This window comes from Opisthocomus hoazin, chromosome 10 (assembly GCF_030867145.1).
Source record: "Opisthocomus hoazin isolate bOpiHoa1 chromosome 10, bOpiHoa1.hap1, whole genome shotgun sequence".
In the NCBI taxonomy this organism is placed as follows: domain Eukaryota; kingdom Metazoa; phylum Chordata; class Aves; order Opisthocomiformes; family Opisthocomidae; genus Opisthocomus; species Opisthocomus hoazin.
In genome coordinates, this window is record NC_134423.1 from 23,448,855 (window position 1) to 23,468,051 (window position 19,197).

The following is a 19,197-nucleotide window of genomic DNA, read 5'->3' on the forward strand; positions in this document are numbered from 1 at the left end:
CAGCCCACGCTCATCCTGCTGTTGCTGCACAAAGCCGGCAGCCTCATCAGGTTCTTCACTTTGAGGACCAAGCAAATATTTAACAAGTTCCCCTTGCACTGTACCAGAGTTCATTATCCGGTCTCCTGAGCTCCTTCAGTCAGTAATTTCCTCTAATTGATGTGATTTGGCACTTGGCCATAGAGTTAAATTGATTTGTAGGCCAGCGGGAGACAGCAGATGCCCTTTACACTTGAGAAAAGTGGCATGTGGCTTTGTTTACTGCCTGCTGCACGGGGATGCCACGGCAAGAGAAGCCTTTGAGGAGCACGGGAAGGAGCTCTGCCTCCTCGCTGTCCTCTTCCCGCAGCCCCTGCTAGGTGACATGGCGTGACGGCCACCGGTGAGCTCCTGGGGGTCACTCCAGCCATGAAGGTCACTCCTCCTCCCTCCCTGACCCCAGGGAAGCTCAAGCACAGGGCGAGAGAAACGGGGAATGCCCCTCACTAAAACCAGGGTGAGATGCACGAGGTACCTCCATGCTCTCTTTTGAGGGGTGCCCCAACACCGACTCCCAGCGCGGGGCTGGCATCAGTCTTTGTGCTGGGGCATGGAGAGCTGCCTCCGCAAGGGCAGGAGGAGCAGGGACAACCCGCCCGCTCCCGGGCCAAGAGGAGAGCAGCAGCTGGAGGTTGCAGCCTGCTGGGGTTTATTTCCAGGTACTCATCAGTGCTGCGATGTCTGGGTTGAGCTCCAAAGCCTGCACAGATTTTCTTTCAAAGATGCAAGAGTTTAGTGCTGAGCCTTGTCCATCGTTATTAGTTGTTTATTGGGATTTTTTTTTTTTGGTACAGTACAATTTCTGTTTTCACTATTTTAAAAGGTTGTTACTTTGTTTCATACTTTTTTGGTTTGCTTTCCTGCTGCTTTCAGTCATATTGATTATTGCATTTGCAAATTGCTTCATTACAAATTGGTTTAGGGCACAGCCATGTAACTCTCTTTTACTCAGGATGGTCTACAAGTTTTTAGCATCCACATGCGACTTGCCTTCAGGATTTTACCTCCAGCGTACGAACACTGCGAAAAAAAGAAGTCAGCATTCAGTCTCTGCCGTCACCATCAGCCTAGTACTCAGAATATTTAAGTTTACTTGAAAGCCTCTTTTTATAATGATGAAAAAATATTAATACAGTAGAAAAGTTAAGAATCTCACTTTCCATTTCAATCATCTTATTCCAAGAATTTTAAGCTATCATTGAAATCCTTTTCTTATCGCACCAGAGAGCCGCATTCATCTTTAAGATATTTACTGACAATTAAAAATAGTAAGATTCCAATCACTCATATAAATAATAATGAATCTGAATAAAACAGAGTGACTGTTAGAGGCAGGGAGAGAGATCCTCCTCCTTGGATGTCCCCTTTCTCCAGTCGTCATGGATCCGACAGGGCTGGAAGGATTTTTCCCGAGCACTGGCCAAATCCCACGCGGAAGCCGTTGCCCTGGCAGTAACCTAGGGCCAGAAAACAACAGTCAGCTTGTTCTGTAAGGACAGCAGGACTTTACCAGGAATAAAAGTGAATAAAGGCATGAAGAGACCAAAACTGAATGAAAACATTTTGGAAATGCAATGGGGGGTAAGAAAAAAAAGAGCAGCTGCAAGAGTTCAAGTAGCCCAAGAATATTAAAAAAGAAAAAAGAAGCACAAAATGTTAAACACAGCAATATGCAAGTTCAGCGAATAAGATCAAAGAGCAAACAAGACGTGCAATATTTCTGTTTTCAAACCTAAGCTGCAGCATCATCAATCTAACTGGCAAGCTGATTCACTGCCCGGCCCAGCCTTGAGATTAATAAAGTAAATCTGGATTCTCTTTCTGTAGCATTAGGACTGCTCTCGGGACATCGGGATGCTTACAGCCAGGAAGATGATCATTAAACTCCCCCAAACAGCAGGACCTGCCCTCGCAGAATCTGTTTTGCTCGCTAAAATCAAGTAGCGTAATCCCATGAGAAACTCAGCACTGGACTCAAAATATTCATGTACCCTCTAGTATGTAAAGAGGCATTGAAGGTCTGCGGGCTGCTGCTGAAGTTACCAGCCTGTGACAGCATCTCTAGCTACAGGCCGGTTCGATCTCTCCCTGGGAGAGATGCCGCTGGGACGGAGATGCCGCAGCGCCTCGTGCTGCCACGCGCCAGCCGAGCTGCTCCAGGAGCAGCAGCCCGGAGCAAAGCTGCAGAGGACAGAGGGGAGGGGGCACAGCCAGGAGCTTCCGGCCCATCTGGGAAGACTGTTCTGGGAAGAAACAGCTGAGGACACCTACTGTAGCTCTCCGCTCACAAGAGCGGATCAAAGAAAGGACACAAGTGGCATACGCTGTTTTTTAAGGACTGATTTCATACTTAGAGATGGATTTTCCTAAAATAATGGAATACATCATCTTCCCTGCGTGTGATAAAAAACAGCTGCCTTCAAGAAGCCAAGAGGGAGCTGAACAGAACAGACCTTAACCCCAATTCCCACGCTAAGCATGAACAAGTGAAAACGTCCTCTGAGGAAGAGGAGGATGGGTGGGCTAGGGCTGCCGGGCAGCCAAAGTTATTGCAGCCTGAGGACAGACCCCGCCAGCTCGAACCCACAGTCCAGCTCTTGGCCAGGCTGAAATGAAGTTTTTCCAATCCCACTATCTGCCGGGTAGTCTTCATTCGTAAGCAATACTTGGGTGAGACACTTGCTTTAAGGCTCAGCTCAGTTTCCACTTCTCTCATTAGGCTTCATTGCCAGCTTTCCTTTGAGCTCCTGCTTATTATTTCAGCCCAGTTTAGTTCTCCCTGCTGTCAACTACGATTTAGAGTGGTACGAAGGAGCAGCACAGATTTAACAAAGCAAGCTCTGTGCTGCCAGCAGCAGCGGCCTCAGCAGAGTGCCAAGGAGCTGCAGAACGGTTTTTGCAGCACACCATGAGCAAACCCTCCTTCGCAACGCTCCCTCCCCTAGATGCACTTCTTGGAAAAAATATATTTCTCTCATTTTATGTGTTAGGGCTCTGGAATAGCTCCCACAAGGGGAGCGAGAACACAAAGCTGAAATAGGAGACTAGAAATCATGGGTTGGGCACTTGGCAAGAGCTAACGGCAGTGCCTGGGGACAGGATGCGGTAGCATTAGCCCTGCCTCGAGGGTGACTTAAGGCACTGGGTCAGCCGTACATCCCTAAATAGGAGCAGATCCCAAACTGTCCCAGCAGACCGCCCCAGCAGCACCTGGCTCTCGTGAATGGTGCGATGCCCTCATCGCTACAGCCACATGATGTTGCTAGCGTAAAATAGCACAGCACAGCAATTAATGTGAGACTGTCCCCCTGGGGCAACAGTGCCTTCATCCAGGTTAACAATGCCACCGTGCTATCTTTAAAGATAAAGGACACTCAGGATTTAAAACACGTATTTATGGGCAGCTTGTTCTGGGCATGCAGAACAACATGAGTCATGGTCTAGTGACCGTTTGTCCCTCAGCTGGCCACCTTGTGCCAGCAGCTCCCAAACCACGCGATGCTCATTGCCAATAAGAATGTCAGCATGTAACTCCAAAGGAATGTTCATAATCAGTAACTGTACCCTAATTTAGGGCTTCTGGCACAGTTCCTGGAGAGAGATCTGCACCTCTGGAGGGCAATGCGATACTCTGAGCTGTTGGAGGAATGTCTCTGCACGGAATGCATAGGGAGCCTATGGAGAGTAGCGTCAGATGCCTACACATTGCAGCATGAGGTGTCACTGGGTTGTCGGAAGGCTGAGGGATGCCGGAGGCATTGGCGGCTCCTTAGTTTCATCATCCGCAGTTCAGTCCAGTACATCTCAAATCTCCAGTTGTCTCAGCATCTTCCTCTGCAAAGCTGGCAGCACCTCACAGAAACATGATATTCAGAGCTAGGGCATGGGCTGCCAGGCAGGAGGTACTGGGGCTCTGGCTGCGGCACTACCGAAACGGCTTCTAGAGCAATCACTGGCAGACTGGAATACATCCATATACTGGGGGGGGGTGGGGGGGGTGGTGGTGGTCATCACAGGAAAGTTCTTGGGTTTTGTTAAAAAGCTTTCTAAAAAAAATGAGAAATTTTAGACTGTTCAGGCAATAATCCTACAAGTCCTGGTTGGATTAAGCAGGCACAGAGATGTGAACACATGCTAGCATCCCACCTTCGTGTCCTTCGGGTTGTTGCATAGGCATCAGTCACTCACATTTTCTCTGTTTTCTCATCGCTCGAGCCATTTTGTTGTCTCTGCAGACTATCTCTGATCACATCAGCATGATGGAGTTGCTCAGAGCCAGGTGAGGCACTGTCTGGGTCTCATCTGATCATGCACAAAATCCCACAGGATATTCTCTAAAAATTCAGTAGGCGACGTAGCAAAGACATATTCAGGCCTGAATGAGAAGTTTCTCATGGCTGTTCTTCCCATATGTTTGCCATCTCAAAACCATGCAGGGGCCAACAAGATGAGAGCAAAGGAAAAAATAGATTTGTTTTGCACTAGTCTTTGGATTAAAAAGAAGTAGGGGTGAGATTTAGATCACAAAACACCATGTTAGATTTTAATTCATAAAATCCTTGGTTTCTTAAGATGAAAATTAGAACCATGGCCCAGCGTGAAAGAGCTGTCAAGCACAGCCCTTTTCAGAGGGGAGCTGGTCAGCTGTTCTGGCAGGCTTCACGCTGTTTCCCACATATTTAATTTGCAACACCCTTCACTGAATATGCCTATGTTACAAATGATATATTATTTGCAAAATAACTCTTTTCAGCATTTACCGAGCTCTGCTCCACATGCAGACTTGGACTGGGTGGCAATAACACATCAGCTGCTTCTAGTCCCAGGATATATTTGCCCATAAAGGCAAACCTACCCCCATCATCCTCTTAGCGCTCACACACAGGCATGGCGAGATCATTAACTACTTAGCAAAGCACATAATCTAATCCGGAAAGCATTTACGGTGGGGAAATTTCTATCCACCTGCTTTTGCCTCCCAACAGGTAGGATGGAAACAACTGTGCTCACATGGCAGGTACGTACAGCATAGCCCATCACCCCACCGGGCGCTTGCACGATGGGGACGATCTATGGAAACGTGTCCTCGGCACAGGGTGAGAGCAGTTGCTCAGCCATTACCTGTCAAAATGATTTCGTCTCCATCCTGCAGGAATTTACGAGACTGCCCGCTGCCAAGCGGGATTTCTTTTGTTCCGTTCCAGGACAGCTCCAGCATGGAGCCGAAGCTCTCCGGCTCCTGCAACAAGAATTCATAAACAAATAAACAGCTTTTTAGTATCTGTCCTACTGGTAAGCTACTTGCTGCTGGAAGTAGACACACAAGTACGTTAGCTCTGTAGAACAGAGTTTTGCTGTTGATTTAATTCACTGATACGTTGGCTTGTTTTCCTGGCTCTGCATTTTAATTGCTTGCTCGCTATAAGCAGGCATGCTTACAGCCCGTATCCGGTGCGTTTAACATGCTGCTATACCCTGTGAAAAGTAGTTTGGGTCTGCTACAGCAAGAATGGGAACAAATGGAGGGCACTTGTACAAATCCAGGGCTTTTATATGGTCACATTCCAGAGTTTCACCTACATTTTGTTCTTCAGAAAAGCAAAGCTGGCAAAGGTTTGCAAGTCTTTAATGTCTATCTGCAGTATGGCAGTTTAGAGGAAGCAAAAACACTTCAGAAATGCTCAAAATGGAAGTACAGGTATCCCAACTTGCAAACAACTCACCTGAGGCTGTGTTTCAGACAGCACGAACAGGATTTATATCTGATGTTTTCAGAAAGTGCCAGTACCTTACCATATATTGCAACAACTGTGGGTATTGCAACAACTGTGCATGTAGAAGGGGTATAATACCGTGTGAAGTTAGCTCCAGACATGTAGTACTAGAGAAACAAAAAGTAACACTCATGCACCTTTTACATTCTTTGCCATAAAAAAGCTGCATTTCATAGAGCATAAATGGGCCTTGTGCATGGAAATCAATTTGCATCTGTAGTAAAAAAGTTCTCAGGGAAAGGAACACAGGCGAGACTACAAAACAAAAAGCACTAACAACAAAACCACCACTCCTCAGTGCAACCTCAGAGCTACCAAAGCATCAGCCCAAAGTGCCTAGGAAAGAACTGCAGATACTTTGCTCACATCAAACAGGGCTTAGAGCCAACGTCCTGCTCTGCTGGCTTTGGATCGCTGAGCGGCTCTCGGTGACTATTGTTACTTAAACACTTACGGGTCCGCTGATCGTGCCAGAGGCCAGGAGATCTCCGGGTCTGAGGCTGCAGCCGTTGATCGAGTGGTGAGCCAGCTGCTGTTTCATGGTCCAGTACATGTGCTGGAGGAAGAGGGGAGGGGAGGCTAAAGCAATGAAGGACAAACCTCTCTGGCCTGCCACTAGCCTATGCAGAATGTCTTGCGTTCTCGGGATGACGCTGGTAAGACTGTCCCTAAAGAAAATTTTCGCTATTTAATCAGGAACCTTCAGCAGCCTAAAAGCAACCTCCATAGTTACTCAGTGCTGCCTTCTCAGTAGCTACTGTGGCTGATGATTGTCTTTTGGATGATGACCAGGAGCTGCATATAAAACACATACTTTAATGTGCAATTTAGTCCTTTAAAATTTCTCTTCTTTCAGCTGAATGTCATTTCTCATCTTCTTCTCCCTCTTATATCCAGCACTGCTGACCCAGGATCCATGACTAGTCCAGTATTTTAATGAGTTTATAGAAAAATCTCCTTATTTCTGATTTGCTGAATGCTGATTTACAGATGAAGGTAATTACTACACAAAGAACCAGAAGTGAATATAAAATTGACTGAGGAACCCTGCAGCTGGTACATATACCTCCTGGCTCACGATCCCTTCGGTCAGCCTGCCGGGACCGAGCCCCCGCGCTGCCCGCAGAGGGACTGGGGCAGACCCGGGCTCGGGGCCGTGTCACAGCAGTGAGCCTGCACCTAAACCACCAACTGCAGCCGCAAAGCTGTGCTGTGCCTCGGCACGGCGAGAGGCAATCGCCTTTGCCGGCGACTCCTCTGCGCTCACCGCTCCCGGCCAAATGAGCACGCGGCTTGGAACGGTCCGGGCACCCGAAACCGAGCAGCGGAAAGAGCTCCAGCACTCGGGTGTTTCTGTCTCAGTAGGGGTGAGCTGTCACGACTCCCCACTCCTCTCCCGCTGTGCCCTAGCACACACACACCAGGTCTGATCTTCAGCTGATGCAAAAGTTAGTGTTTGAAATGATTGCCTAAAGCTGGAACTGATGGCATCAGCAAGATTTCAAACACAGCAAAGATACGGGAGCTTTACCTTGAAATTGGATCTGCATATAGTAGTTGGCATGTTCATTCCTTCTCCTGCAGAGAATAAAAAATAAGAAACAGGGAAACTGTTTCTGTTGGATGAATGATGTTGGAGTCTTTTGATTTTACAGTTGGATGGAGACTTCTTTTATCATTGTAACCCCTAGCAGGAAACAAGTGATAACGTTTTCTACTCCAATATGAAGGCCAGCATTGCATAGAAAACAAGAATTGGATGGCACTGGGGTAGTATGGTGGTGCCCATTTCCTACTCTCTGCTCTCCTAAAGGAGAAACACCTGGACCTACCGGTCAGCAGGGCCATGAGCTGGGGGTCAGAGCTGGGTTAACACCTGAATCTCAGGTACATCTGCTCTGTCCATGCCCTGCCCGTGCAGGCAGACCCCACAGGGACCCTCCTCATCGTCAGCTGATTATCTGGGAGACACGTTGCTCCTTGACACATTGCTGCAGGGCCAACGGGGAACATGAAGAGCTTTGCCTCTTTCTCTGACAGAGGTAAGATGGGCAAAAATGGAAAAGGAGGACCACAGAGCCAAGAGCAAATAGTCTGAAATATGTGGTGGTTCTGCATCCCTTAACTGGCAATTTCAGCTTTATAACTCACTCAGCATTACTGTACCTTTAATAGCAACAAAGAGCTTGATGTCGAAAGTGTAGGGTTCTTTATCCTGAAGGTAGGGCAGCGGCTTGGGATCCTAAAAACATATGAAAGGCATCACAGCCTAAACAAACAGAAAGGAAAAATTCCACGAGCCATCCCTGCCACTTTTTGTTTAACCAGCCCGTGCTGCACACCCCATTTACTTCGCCGTTGTTACTGCTCAGATAATTATTTCTCTTGTCTCATGCACAAAATTTTAAAGATGTTTCTAAATAGATTGATATCCATTTAATGAGATTCCTTTGTCTGCACGTGGGCTCCAAAAGCCCTCTCCATTGTTGCAGCGTGGGTATTAATCCAAAACAGACAGACTGCCAGCACACCTTTGCTCTGTGCCTGCACAGAGAAGATGGTGAGTTCTCCGCATGATTCTTTATCATCTTTTTCCATTTTAACTAAACCTCCTCATAATACAGACAACTGGAAACGCTTGAACAAAGCGTTTTGACTTGAGTCTACTCTCTCTACTGCTTGCTGGGTGCCAAGGGCTACTAAAGACGAACAAGCTCTCCGAACAGTTTATTTTCCAGATTTTCTGAATGAGATGCTTTTTCTGCCCTGCTCGAGCAGGCAGGATGACAGCTCAGGGGACCGCATGGCAGCACCAGTGACGTCGATCAGCGTTTGAACTCAAAGGGCCCAGGGTTTCTCCATGTGTTTGGAAGCAGGACCACACTTGTAAACTCTGTCAAGAAAGTTTTTGGCACTGGTACAGCTCAGTAATTTCTACTGATGGGACCTACCAGTCCCGCTGAGGATTTTCTAGCACTGCTTTTGCTTTGTCCCTGCCCTTTCTCTTGCTAACCTGCACAGGGTTTGGCAACACGAATGGCATGAGAGCTTCCATGGTAACAACCCAAGGAGAGATGGTTGTGCCAAAACTCTTGCTCAGGAACGGACCCAGAGGAACGTATTCCCATTTCTGGATGTCACGGGCTAGGAAGAGAAAATGCAAAGCAAAACTGTTAAGCATATCCCAGGGGTTGCACAGCCACCACACTTGTGAAAAAGCAAACTGTCTGGAAATGTTATCACCACCCTTTTCCAGCAATTGTGCCCAAATCATGATTTAAATCCAGTCCTTTCAGACCCTCAAACCAATTTTTTCAGACCAGCTGGAGTAGGAAGAAAGGTCAGCAATAATTAAAACAAGTCAGGTCATCCCCATATAACCAGTATTTCTATCCCCTGTAGTTAATGGTTTTACACCCTGCTAATGGTCCATGGCAGTCGTAGGGCCAATTTCAACCGGTTAACTACACTTTTGTTGCCTTAAATCTATGCAGAGACTGAGGGATTTGTGATTGCCAAATCCTTTTCCTACTCCTGACACTGAAATCAATCCTCTGTCGAAATCACCGTCCTTAGAGCTGCTCCATCCCTGCTTGGAAGAGACTAGACTGATATTGCTCTTTCATAAGTAAATAAATCTTCATTAGGCGGCAATTTGTGGTTCTGCTGATTGATCGAAGATGGATTGAAATAGAGCCCAAGAAGTGCAGGCAGCATTTCATTCTGATCTCTTTCAGCTGTAGAGGTTTCAAAGATCACCATTCTATCATTAAAATATATAATTTATCCGTATCTAAGGTTTCCCGTGACGCTGTAACCCCCTCTCCCGGCAGACTCCCGCAGCACTGATTACCGCTCCAGTCATTCATAAGGACCATCCCAAAGATGTGCTCATGGGCTCTGCTGACAGGAATCGGCTCCCCGTACTTATTCCCAGGACCTACAAAGAATGCCTGAAATTGAAAAGCAAAATGTTGATTAAGGAAGTTTTTGAAGCTAAAAATCTTGATGGCACAGAGGGTCACATGCACAGGGCATGGGCAGGATGGGATTTTGCATCATTTCCCATGCACAATTAGACAAAACCCATGGCCTACCCCCTCTTTCTTCTACTCCCTCTTTCTTCCCCTCCATGAATCTGGCAGGCTTGAAACACTGAAGAGCACTGTGTGGCTAAGAGATGGTCATTGAACAAGGGCATGATGGTGTCAAAGCACAGGAGCAAAACCAGTCCTTCCTAATCAGAATGCAGATGCAGAACAGGTTTGCCCACTGAAGTGACTCCATTTGCAGAGGCAGCGAACAGCAAGAGTTTAAACTCATCCAAGGGGATGCTGAGCATGGCTGGAGCCTGTCATGCCAGCGGGGAAGAGAAGGCAGGTGGAGAAATGTGCCCGCTGAGTAAAACAGGCCGTGAACTGGGTGCCTGCACTTGCTCCCTTAGAAAATGTACAGCCTGAGCATGTTGCAGAGAAATCTACAGGGAATCTCAGTTGCCTCTTTCCACCAAGAACGTGGAGGTTTTTTTCTTGCAAAGCCTTCATCAGTCTAAATCCGCTCCCATAGCAGCCAGCAGTAAAACGCAGGCTGCAAAGCAGAGATGTGGGAGCACTTCAGGTACCCCACTTTATTGGCCTGCCTCCCACTTTATAGCTTTGATCTGCAAAGCACACAGTGTTATAGGATTTCAGTTCATTTTTAGTACCATTTCCCTTAACATTAAACTTCTTCCATTTTTTTTTTAAGGGGACAGATGGAGAATAGATCCTATAAAAATCATATAAATCATATCGATCACAATCACCAATGCCATAAACCTCTCCCTTCTGCACCACACCAAGCCACGAGAAGATGCACCTCCCAAGGACGCTTTGTCACGACACGCCCAGCACAGGTTCCGTCTTTCCAGCCAGAAGGCTGAGGTGTCTGAGCTGCTCTCCCAAGAACTGAAGGCTTCCTCTGCTCCACACTCCAGGTGCAGACAGCCCGTGCTTCCAAAACCCCCAGCGGCCACTACAAGATCCCGGCTGCGGGGCAGAGGTCACCACCAACCAGATACCAGACTGTGGTGTCTGATAAAAAGAATTACGCCTGCCTGCTTCCAGACTGGTGCTCAGATTTGGCCAGACAAGCTGTTTCCAGCCTAAAAGCTGTATGAGCAACCACTCAATGAGCTAATGCACCCTAAAATTCATCAGAAGGGAAGGTTTCCCCCATAGAAATCTTTGTTGCCTGCTGCACAGACTGCTTAGAGGGAAACACAGGAATGCACCTTATGAGCCATTCATTTTAGAAGAAGCTAAACTTCCCTTCCTGTCCCTGTTTCTATTTTAATGTTTTTTAAGTAGTGGGGGGAAAAAAGCCCCATCTTACCATTTCTAACTCGATATCCAGACGCTTACAAGCACCAAACACTGGAGGTTTATCTGTGGGTAGAAGAAAGAGTGTTTTACGACAGGGAGGCAGGTAGGGAAAGAAAAGCAACAGCCAGAAGAAACCGAGCAGCTGATGCTGCCTGGCATGCAGACGCAAGACGGACTTAGCTCGGGGCTCTCTCTTGCCCTGACCCCAGACTGGGCTTTAGACAAGGCATCCCAGACCCTTCCTCCCCACGATTCTGTGATGCAGAGGAAACATGAAATATAAATAAAAAAAAAAGAAGCCACATAAAAAGCCTACCACGGACTCACCGTTGTCAGGTCTCATTTGCCCCACAGGCCTCCGGATGGGCGTCCCAGACACCACAACGGACGATGCCCGGCCGTGATAACCGACAGGCAAGTGCAGCCTTGTGAAAGAGCATCACAGAGCGTGGGTTAGCTGTGTAACCATCGCCATCCAGAGCAGCTTTTTGGGGTGGAAGCACCACAGGGGTGCGAGGTGTGAGGAGAGAGCTCTGCATAGACAGGCACAGACATTTGCACCCTGCTTGCTCTGATATAAAGACACGAGCGCACTATCATCCAAAGCCACGGAGCTGTCTTAATGCACTTCTGTGCCACTGCTTCACTTAATTCCTTGGAGCTTAAACTCTGCTTTCTTGTCACTCAGCAAAAAACAATTTCTTAGGTAAATCTGCCTTTGAACCAGAGGGCTGCACTGTAATTGCCATGGCCGCTGCGAGGAAATGCAATGCGGACTCAGCAAAGGCTGGGGAAGCCTGGTTTTCAGTTCTTTTACTGAACTCTTGACAGTACAGATTCTCATGTGCTAAGAACTGAAATCAGTATTTTCCCCAAAAAAATGCTCAGATCTTTAAAAAGCGTGTATACGTACAGATAAGCATACAAAATAACGCTGCGCCAGAGAAAAACCTGAACTACCCACCAGTTCGGCATCAGAGCGTTCTCCTTCCCCCTGAACATGATCCCAACGTTCGTGGCGTGTTGGCGTGAGGAGTAGAAGTCGGTGTAATCTCCTGCGTGGGAAGAAACCCATAGAACAGGGACCAATGGTCGGGAAGTCCCTCCTCGGCTGGGGCTGGAGCGCGGAGCACGCCGCGGGCCGCGAAGGGAGCGGAACAGAGACGGCGGGAGAGGCACGCAGCAATATTTAATATTATTAGCATGGGGATGCCATTAATAGCAGGAAGGTGGTGATGGGTGCAAGTTCACCTATAAAATTATGCATGCAAAACCGGCCTTTTTTTTTTTTTTTAAAGCCTCCAGCGGAGAAGAGGTGGGGGAAAGAGCGCAACGACATGACTGTCTGTCTGTCCGCTCGTCTGTCTGTCTGTCCGCCTGTCCGTCTGTCTGTCCGTCCATTTGTCTGTCTGTCCACCCGCCCATCTGTCTGTCTGTCCGCCTGTCTGTCCACCTGTCTGTCCGTCCACCTGTCTGTCCATCCACCCGTCTGTCCGTCCGTCTGTCCATGTCTGTCTGTCCACCTGTCTGTCCATCTGTCTGTCTGTCCGTCCGCCTGTCTGTCCATGTCTGTCTGTCCACCTGTCTGTCCGTCTGCCTGTCTGTCCGTCTGTCTGTCCGCCCGCCCGCCCGCCTGTCCGTCGGTCCCCGGCTCATTCTCAGGCCATCTGCTGCCCTCTGCTGCCATTCCCAGCAAACAGCTCCTCACCCATCAGCTGCACGGGAGAGCGGTGGATCTGGGGGGGAAACACCTCATTGGGGGGGGGGGGGGGGGGGGGGAGCATTTCCGTGGCGTTATTTTGCAAGCTCAGCAAGCTGCGGTGCGGCCCCAGCAGAGGACAGGGCCAGCGCTTGCCCTCGGGACAGGCATGAGCCGTGCACAGGGCAGAGTGGCGCAGAAGCGTGGTGGAAAACCCAACAGCTCGTAGCTGGGCGATGCAGCCAGCGTCCCGCTGCCAGGGCAGCGCTCACGAGCGCTAGGAGCCAGCGATTTTTTGAGGAGAAATATTCAGCCTGAAACTATCTCCAGGAAGGTGTCACACCTATGGAAACTCATCATGGTTCCTCAGGGCCGGGCTAGGCTTTGTCCCAAGCCAGGGCTGTGCCCCACAGCAGCCATCAGGCCGGGGGGAACAGGGCTTGGCTGGGAATTGGGCAAGTTCACGTCCCTGCTCCTGTGAAGGTTGCATCCCTTGATTGATTTTGATCAAGTTGTTTCGGGTCACCGAATTACAGAATGTTCGGTGTTGGCAGGGACCTCTGTGGGTCATCTGGTCCAATCCCCCTGCCGAAGCAGGGTCACCTACAGCAAGCTGCACAGGACCGCATCCAGGCGTGTCTTGAATATCTCCAGAGAAGGAGACTCCACAACCTTCCTGGGCAGCCTGTTCCAGGGCTCCATCGCCCTCAGAGGGAAGAAGTTCTTCCTCATGTTCAGATGGAACTTCCTATGCCTCAGTTTGTGCCCATTGCCCCTTGTCCTGTTGCTGGGCACCACTGAATGTCCAAATATAAAATTCTGTTAAAAACAGGAGAACGTTTATATGTCTGTACGGATACACTCACTCCAAAGCAGGCCACGGCTTCCTGGGAGTGGAGGTAAGATCCGGGATGCAGAGCAATATTCCGGGAGTGGAGACTCACACTTGTTTATGAGGCCACGCCAGAGTATCTGCCTTGCAATGCTTTGAAAGGTCTGAATTATTTTCTGATGGCAAATGGGGAAAATGCTGAAAACTGAACAAGTGTCTCTTCCCTGGCTCTAGTCACAAAGGCCCTCGGTGATGCCAGTCTGATGGCAAGAGTTATATGGCACCAGACAACCCTGACTTCATGAAAAATGCATCCAGGAATTTTCTGATTGCTATTGAGCTTGTCCAAGCTTTTATTCTTGTGCTACAGTCAGCGCCCATCTTTCATCACGTGCAATAATCTACTTCTGGCTCCTGCAAAGCCCATTCCCTGTCCGAGCTGTGCTCTGCCTGCCCAACAAGCTGGAAACAAAGCAGCTTCTCCGGGTGGGAGCACAGGGCAGTGCCGGGCAGCCCTCGGCTGCGGGAGACTCACCGATGCGGGCCGGGAGGTGCATCGTCGCCGAAGCCTGAGGTACGAACGCTCTGAAACGAAAAATGACGACTTCAGCTCTCAGAAGAACCTTGCAGCTCTCACCCATAAGCTGTTTAAAAGCACGCAAGAGGCTGTCTCTCTCTCCTAGCACCTTCCTTAGTCTGTTTTGTAAAGCCTTGCAGCAAAAAAAGACTTGCAGAGAAAGGAAGATGACCGCACAGGCTGCGGTTACTGGGATGGCTATGGCTGAAAGGATTGTCCGTCGGGGTGCAAGCGGGAAGGGAGACAGGCTGCCAGCGAGCCGGCTGGGTGCCCAAGGGGCACGGGCACACGCACAGCGCCCGGGCACGAAGGCAAGCGGGCCATCGCTGCCTCTGCTGCGTGGAAAGGGTGATTTTATGGGACACGGCTCTCGGGGTGCCCGACTCGAGCTGCTGGGCCAGCTCAGGGAAGGTCCCTGTGTCAGTCAGCGTTCAGGTCCCCTCCTGCACGCAGGTGTCGAAGTCACCCCGGCAAGGCGGGGAGGAACGGCTTCTGCTCGCTGCCGGGGCAGGCACTCGCGGTGTTCACAGCACCGCTCCGGACAAACGAGAAGGCGTGCGACTCGTGGGCACACAGGCTTCCCATCAGCACAGCACAGCACAGTCCTCCTCCCCTCCGCCGGTGCACAGGGGCCATGCTCGGACCGTCGGCTCTGGTGCCCCGGCTCCCCGAGGGATGCGGGTGATGCAGACAGCCAAATGGCCACCGTGCCCCGCAGCGACGCTCCCCTCCCTCACCTTCTGCGCAGCTCCGCGTTGTCCCTCAGGGCCGGCTCGCCGGCTGACAGCAGCTTCTGGAGGAAAGCCCTCGCCTCCGTCCACGCCGGCCGGCCCAGCCCCATGAGGGCGTTCAGGGTGGGCTGGGAAGTGACACAGAGGGGTGTGGAAGTGGATAAAAGACCATGTTTGCTCACCCTTCCCGTGCGGTGAAGATGTCTTGCGCTTGCATCCCAGGGCTGAAGGCCCGCGGGCCGGCATGACATGGCTGTGGCTGCCCAGACTGCCCCCCACGAGCCCTCTGAAGCAGGACCCGCTGCACGTTCGCATTATGCCCATCCTGACACACCCCTTCAGGCCTTGGCAGCTTTAATACCACCAGCCAGTTGTAACCAGAGGTCATCCGTATTCACCTTTTCCCTGCCATTAAAAGCCCACCCGACTCCTTGCCATAAAGTGTTGCAGGCACAAGCGGGACTGAAGTAATCTTTAGCCTTCGTGTCAGACCCCTGCGTCGCCAAAGCCTGACAAAACTTTCAGTGAAAACGTCCTTCAGACCCCCAGTGCCTCTGCTCTCCTTGCTATCACAGGTGTGACGAGCTTTCCCTGTAGGCTGAGCCCACCTGACGACACATTTCCAGTTCATGTTTGTTATCTCACCACAAGTTTTTAAGAACTCTTACGGAAATCTCTAAAACGTGCGTGGAGATTAGAACAACAGATGCCGTGATCAATACCTGGTCAAAGACATGCTGATGTTTGGCAAGAGCTGGTCCATTGAACAGATGTTTAATGACGCTGAGATCCAAAATCTGGTCTCCAATCGCTACCCCGAGCCTGTGCCTAGGCTGCAAAGCAGCGAGAGGGGAGAGGAAGAGAAGAAGAGTTTATGCTTGTACCCCAAAATTCTCCAGAGAGGGCATCGGGGAGGACAGTGACCACAGCAAGTTTAATCCATCAGGGACAAGGGTGATATCACAGCACTTGACCATCAAAAGCTTGTCAATGAGACTGGCTGCTGAAAAATGTTAAGATCTGGTCACGGAGAATCATTGATGACTCCCCGCAGACTTTGAGGGGTGGGAAAGAGCCTTCCCTTCGTCCCCATTTTTGGCGGCAAGGATAGGACAACAAGCAGAGGTTTCCTTCCCTGCTCCCATTCCCCTGGAAGTATTTGCCCACTCCTCCTTAATGCCAAGCATTGCAGAATAAGCCCTGGATAATCTAAAATATGCTGTTAGGTAGGAAAATGCTATTCCTCCTTCCACAGGCAGGGAACTGAAGCACAGACGTGCTATGAGCAGGGTTGATCTCCTCTCTATAACCATGTAATTGGAGAGAGCAACAGGCATTTCTGCACCACAGTTCCTCCCCAGAAGACGAAGGAGGCTCTGGGCTCCACTGATGAGGGCAGCCACGCTATTTCTGCACCCAGCCGAATGAGGCCACGCTCCATAACCCACCCTCATGCCACACAAGGAGCCCACGACCCCTGGATCCCTGCTCCAGGAGCGGCTTCCCCCAGCTACCGGAGACCAGGGCTGCATTCGCCGGACAGATGGGACCGGAGGCACAAAGACCCCGTTCATGCTCCGTGGCTCCGGCCAAGCGCGTGCGGAGCCGGCGGGGGAGCAGCAGGGGTGATCCCACTGCCGCTCTGCCGCAGCGGGGCGGGGGCTATGAAAACGCTGCAGCGTTCAAGGGCAAATTTCAACTATCAGTGTCTTTAGGCAAATACAGACAAAACTAGTTACTAGTTACGAAAACTAGCTTACCAAAAGGGAATAACCATCTAGGAAAATCCATGCCATTCAACTTGTTTCTTAACCTTTAATTTCTAAACAAGATTCCAAATGGGGTAAGTATTTATTCAGCAAACATTCCTGCAGAAAAATCTAAAGGTCATGTCAGGTTAATTTGTAACTGGGATCATCAGGAAGGACATCAGCTGCTTTAGCTTGAAATCATTCAAACTCTGGGCTACTTTTAGAACACTATTTTCCTAAATAATTTCTGTATGTCCCTGCCTGTCTTTTCATAGGGTTTGAGTGGAGATGTTTTCTTCAGAGAACAGTCACTGGAGAAGGCAGATAAATAATCCAAACTTGCTAGATAACAACACACGTATCTAAAAAGAGATTAAACAAACCATCTCTGTTTTATCTTTGGAAAATACCATATCAGAAAACACAATCTCCAGGTTTAAATTCTGGTTGATTTTTTTTTTTTTAAACCTGCATGGATAAGCCGAGACAGCAGAAACCAGGAGATAACTGTGAAGCTTCCGTGAGCAATGATAAGTGCATGCTCCACTTTCTCCTTCCGAGACGCGGCTCTCGGCTCGTTTCCCTTTCGGCAGGAGGATGCATCTCCGGGGCTCCGTCCCGTCAGGCACACGGAGGCGCGAGGCTCAGCCTAGCCGGGCTGCGTCCTCACAAAAACGGGAATTGCGAGCTACCCCCTTGGGGAAATGGTGAGCTGTCTTTCCTTATGTGACCATAAAATATCATGCCCGAAGCTGGCTCCACCTGTAGCCTCTGGGCACAGCTTTAAACCTAACACGCTTTGACACGTTTACGGAATCCTTTGCATAAATGTACGCCAAATAAGACACAATGGGTCAGCTGCAAAGACAGAAAGGAAACGTGCATTTTGTTGGTGGTTTAATGCTCTTGCAGCCACCAAACGCATGCACCAAGAGTGGGCTCTTAACAGACCAGGGGACAACCCTGGCTTGCAAAAACGGTGATTTCAATATAGCCTTCACTTTCCCAGTTCAGACCTCACTTGTCCCTCACGCCAGTTCATGCTCTGCAAGAGGGGCTGGGTGCTACAGCAGTAACGCTGGGTTAAAACAAACCCAGAAGGTGGCTTCTGCAGGGTGACGGAGTGACTACACGCGGTCACAAAGAAACGCGGGATTGAGTTAGAAAAAAATAAAGTCAGTGCAAACTGTGCCACGCCTCTACTTAGCGAAAGGATCAAAGACGTTTAATGATTTCACAAAAACAGTCAAAACCACACAAAAACTACTGGATGTACTAGCCACAGTACTCCTCATAAGCATTAACACTTCTCATTTCTTCGGTGCGATCTCAAAGCAGGTGTCCACGTGGCAGCTATGGTTTTGCTGCCAGGTCAGGACACCCATGCAAGTGTCTTGGGCTGGGAAGTCTTCCTTTATCCCAGGTTGCCAGGAACTCCTGCTCTTATTCATGGCCTCAGAACAAGTACAACACACCCCAAAGACAAAGGTTGCTGTTACTCACCTCCTCCTTAGTGGAGAAAACCCCATAGGGGAGATTTTGGAGAGGAAAATCCGAGTCCGTGTCCACCTGGATGAAAGACATGCTGAGCACTGGGCAGTCCCCGCGCACCGGTGAGAGCTCCCACCTCCCAGGCTGCTCCTAGGAGGAAGATCCTCTCCAGATGTTGTAACCCAGAAACACCAAATCCCATCCTCCGTCCTCAGCCCCAGACCAATCGCAGACCCGTGGCCGTCCCACCCCTCTGCCCGTTCTCCATCATCGGTTAATCAGTGCCAGAGGTTTGCGTGAGTCAGCAGCTGCACACTGCTCCCGGCGAGGCAGGGACCGGCGGAGAAACGGGCTGCTCCTGCTTGATAAACCCTTGCATGGAACTGGGATCTTCAGGCGCATCGCTGCGGGTGTGGGACTCGAGCAGACAGCTCTACGGCCAGGGGTAACTCCGCTCCTTCACCCTCCGAGGGGTCTCCTGTGCCAGCACGACGGTGATGCCCACGCCGAGCAGTTCCAACACCCGGAGCTCAGCAGCGCTGCTGAGGGCACACAGCTCGCACCCGAAACGGCACTTGGTGTGCGGTTTAGTCTGGTAATGCTGCGCCAGAGTGGGTCCTCCCATTCTCTCCAGGTAGTTCCAGCTGCTTAAACACAGAGGCATACATGCAATCAGCCACAAAGAGCAGGGAGAGGGGCTGGTCCTTCTGCTCCCAGCCCCAACTTCGCCCCACCTGCAGGAGAAAATTCATCCACATTCAGGAAAAGTAGAAACCAATTAGGAAATATCCTTGAAATTGGAGTTATATAGCCAAGACCACCTTTTTTCAAAAAAACATGGTTAGAGGTGCATAACTGCCAAGCTAAAGAACTGGTTTCGCGCTCAACTTTTTTTTCTTTTTTTGGCAGAGAAGACTCATTAGAAGCAATGCAGCAAGCT

At 49.8% G+C, this 19,197-nt stretch overlaps 1 protein-coding gene across 1 annotated transcript; it reads right to left on the reverse strand.

The window, feature by feature from the left end:
• Positions 1–784: 784 nt before the first annotated feature.
• FAH (fumarylacetoacetate hydrolase) lies at positions 785–18,441 on the reverse strand. Its single transcript, XM_009943743.2, has 14 exons — positions 18,270–18,441; positions 15,738–15,848; positions 15,022–15,143; positions 14,243–14,292; positions 12,141–12,231; positions 11,504–11,601; positions 11,187–11,239; positions 9,667–9,766; positions 8,827–8,957; positions 7,980–8,055; positions 7,345–7,391; positions 6,268–6,369; positions 5,161–5,278; positions 785–1,496 (listed from the first exon to the last, which is right to left on the reverse strand). The coding sequence occupies exons 1-14, from the start codon at positions 18,348–18,350 to the stop codon at positions 1,417–1,419; spliced, it is 1,260 nt and encodes a 419-aa protein (XP_009942045.2). The 5' UTR covers positions 18,351–18,441; the 3' UTR covers positions 785–1,416.
• Positions 18,442–19,197: the final 756 nt, after the last annotated feature.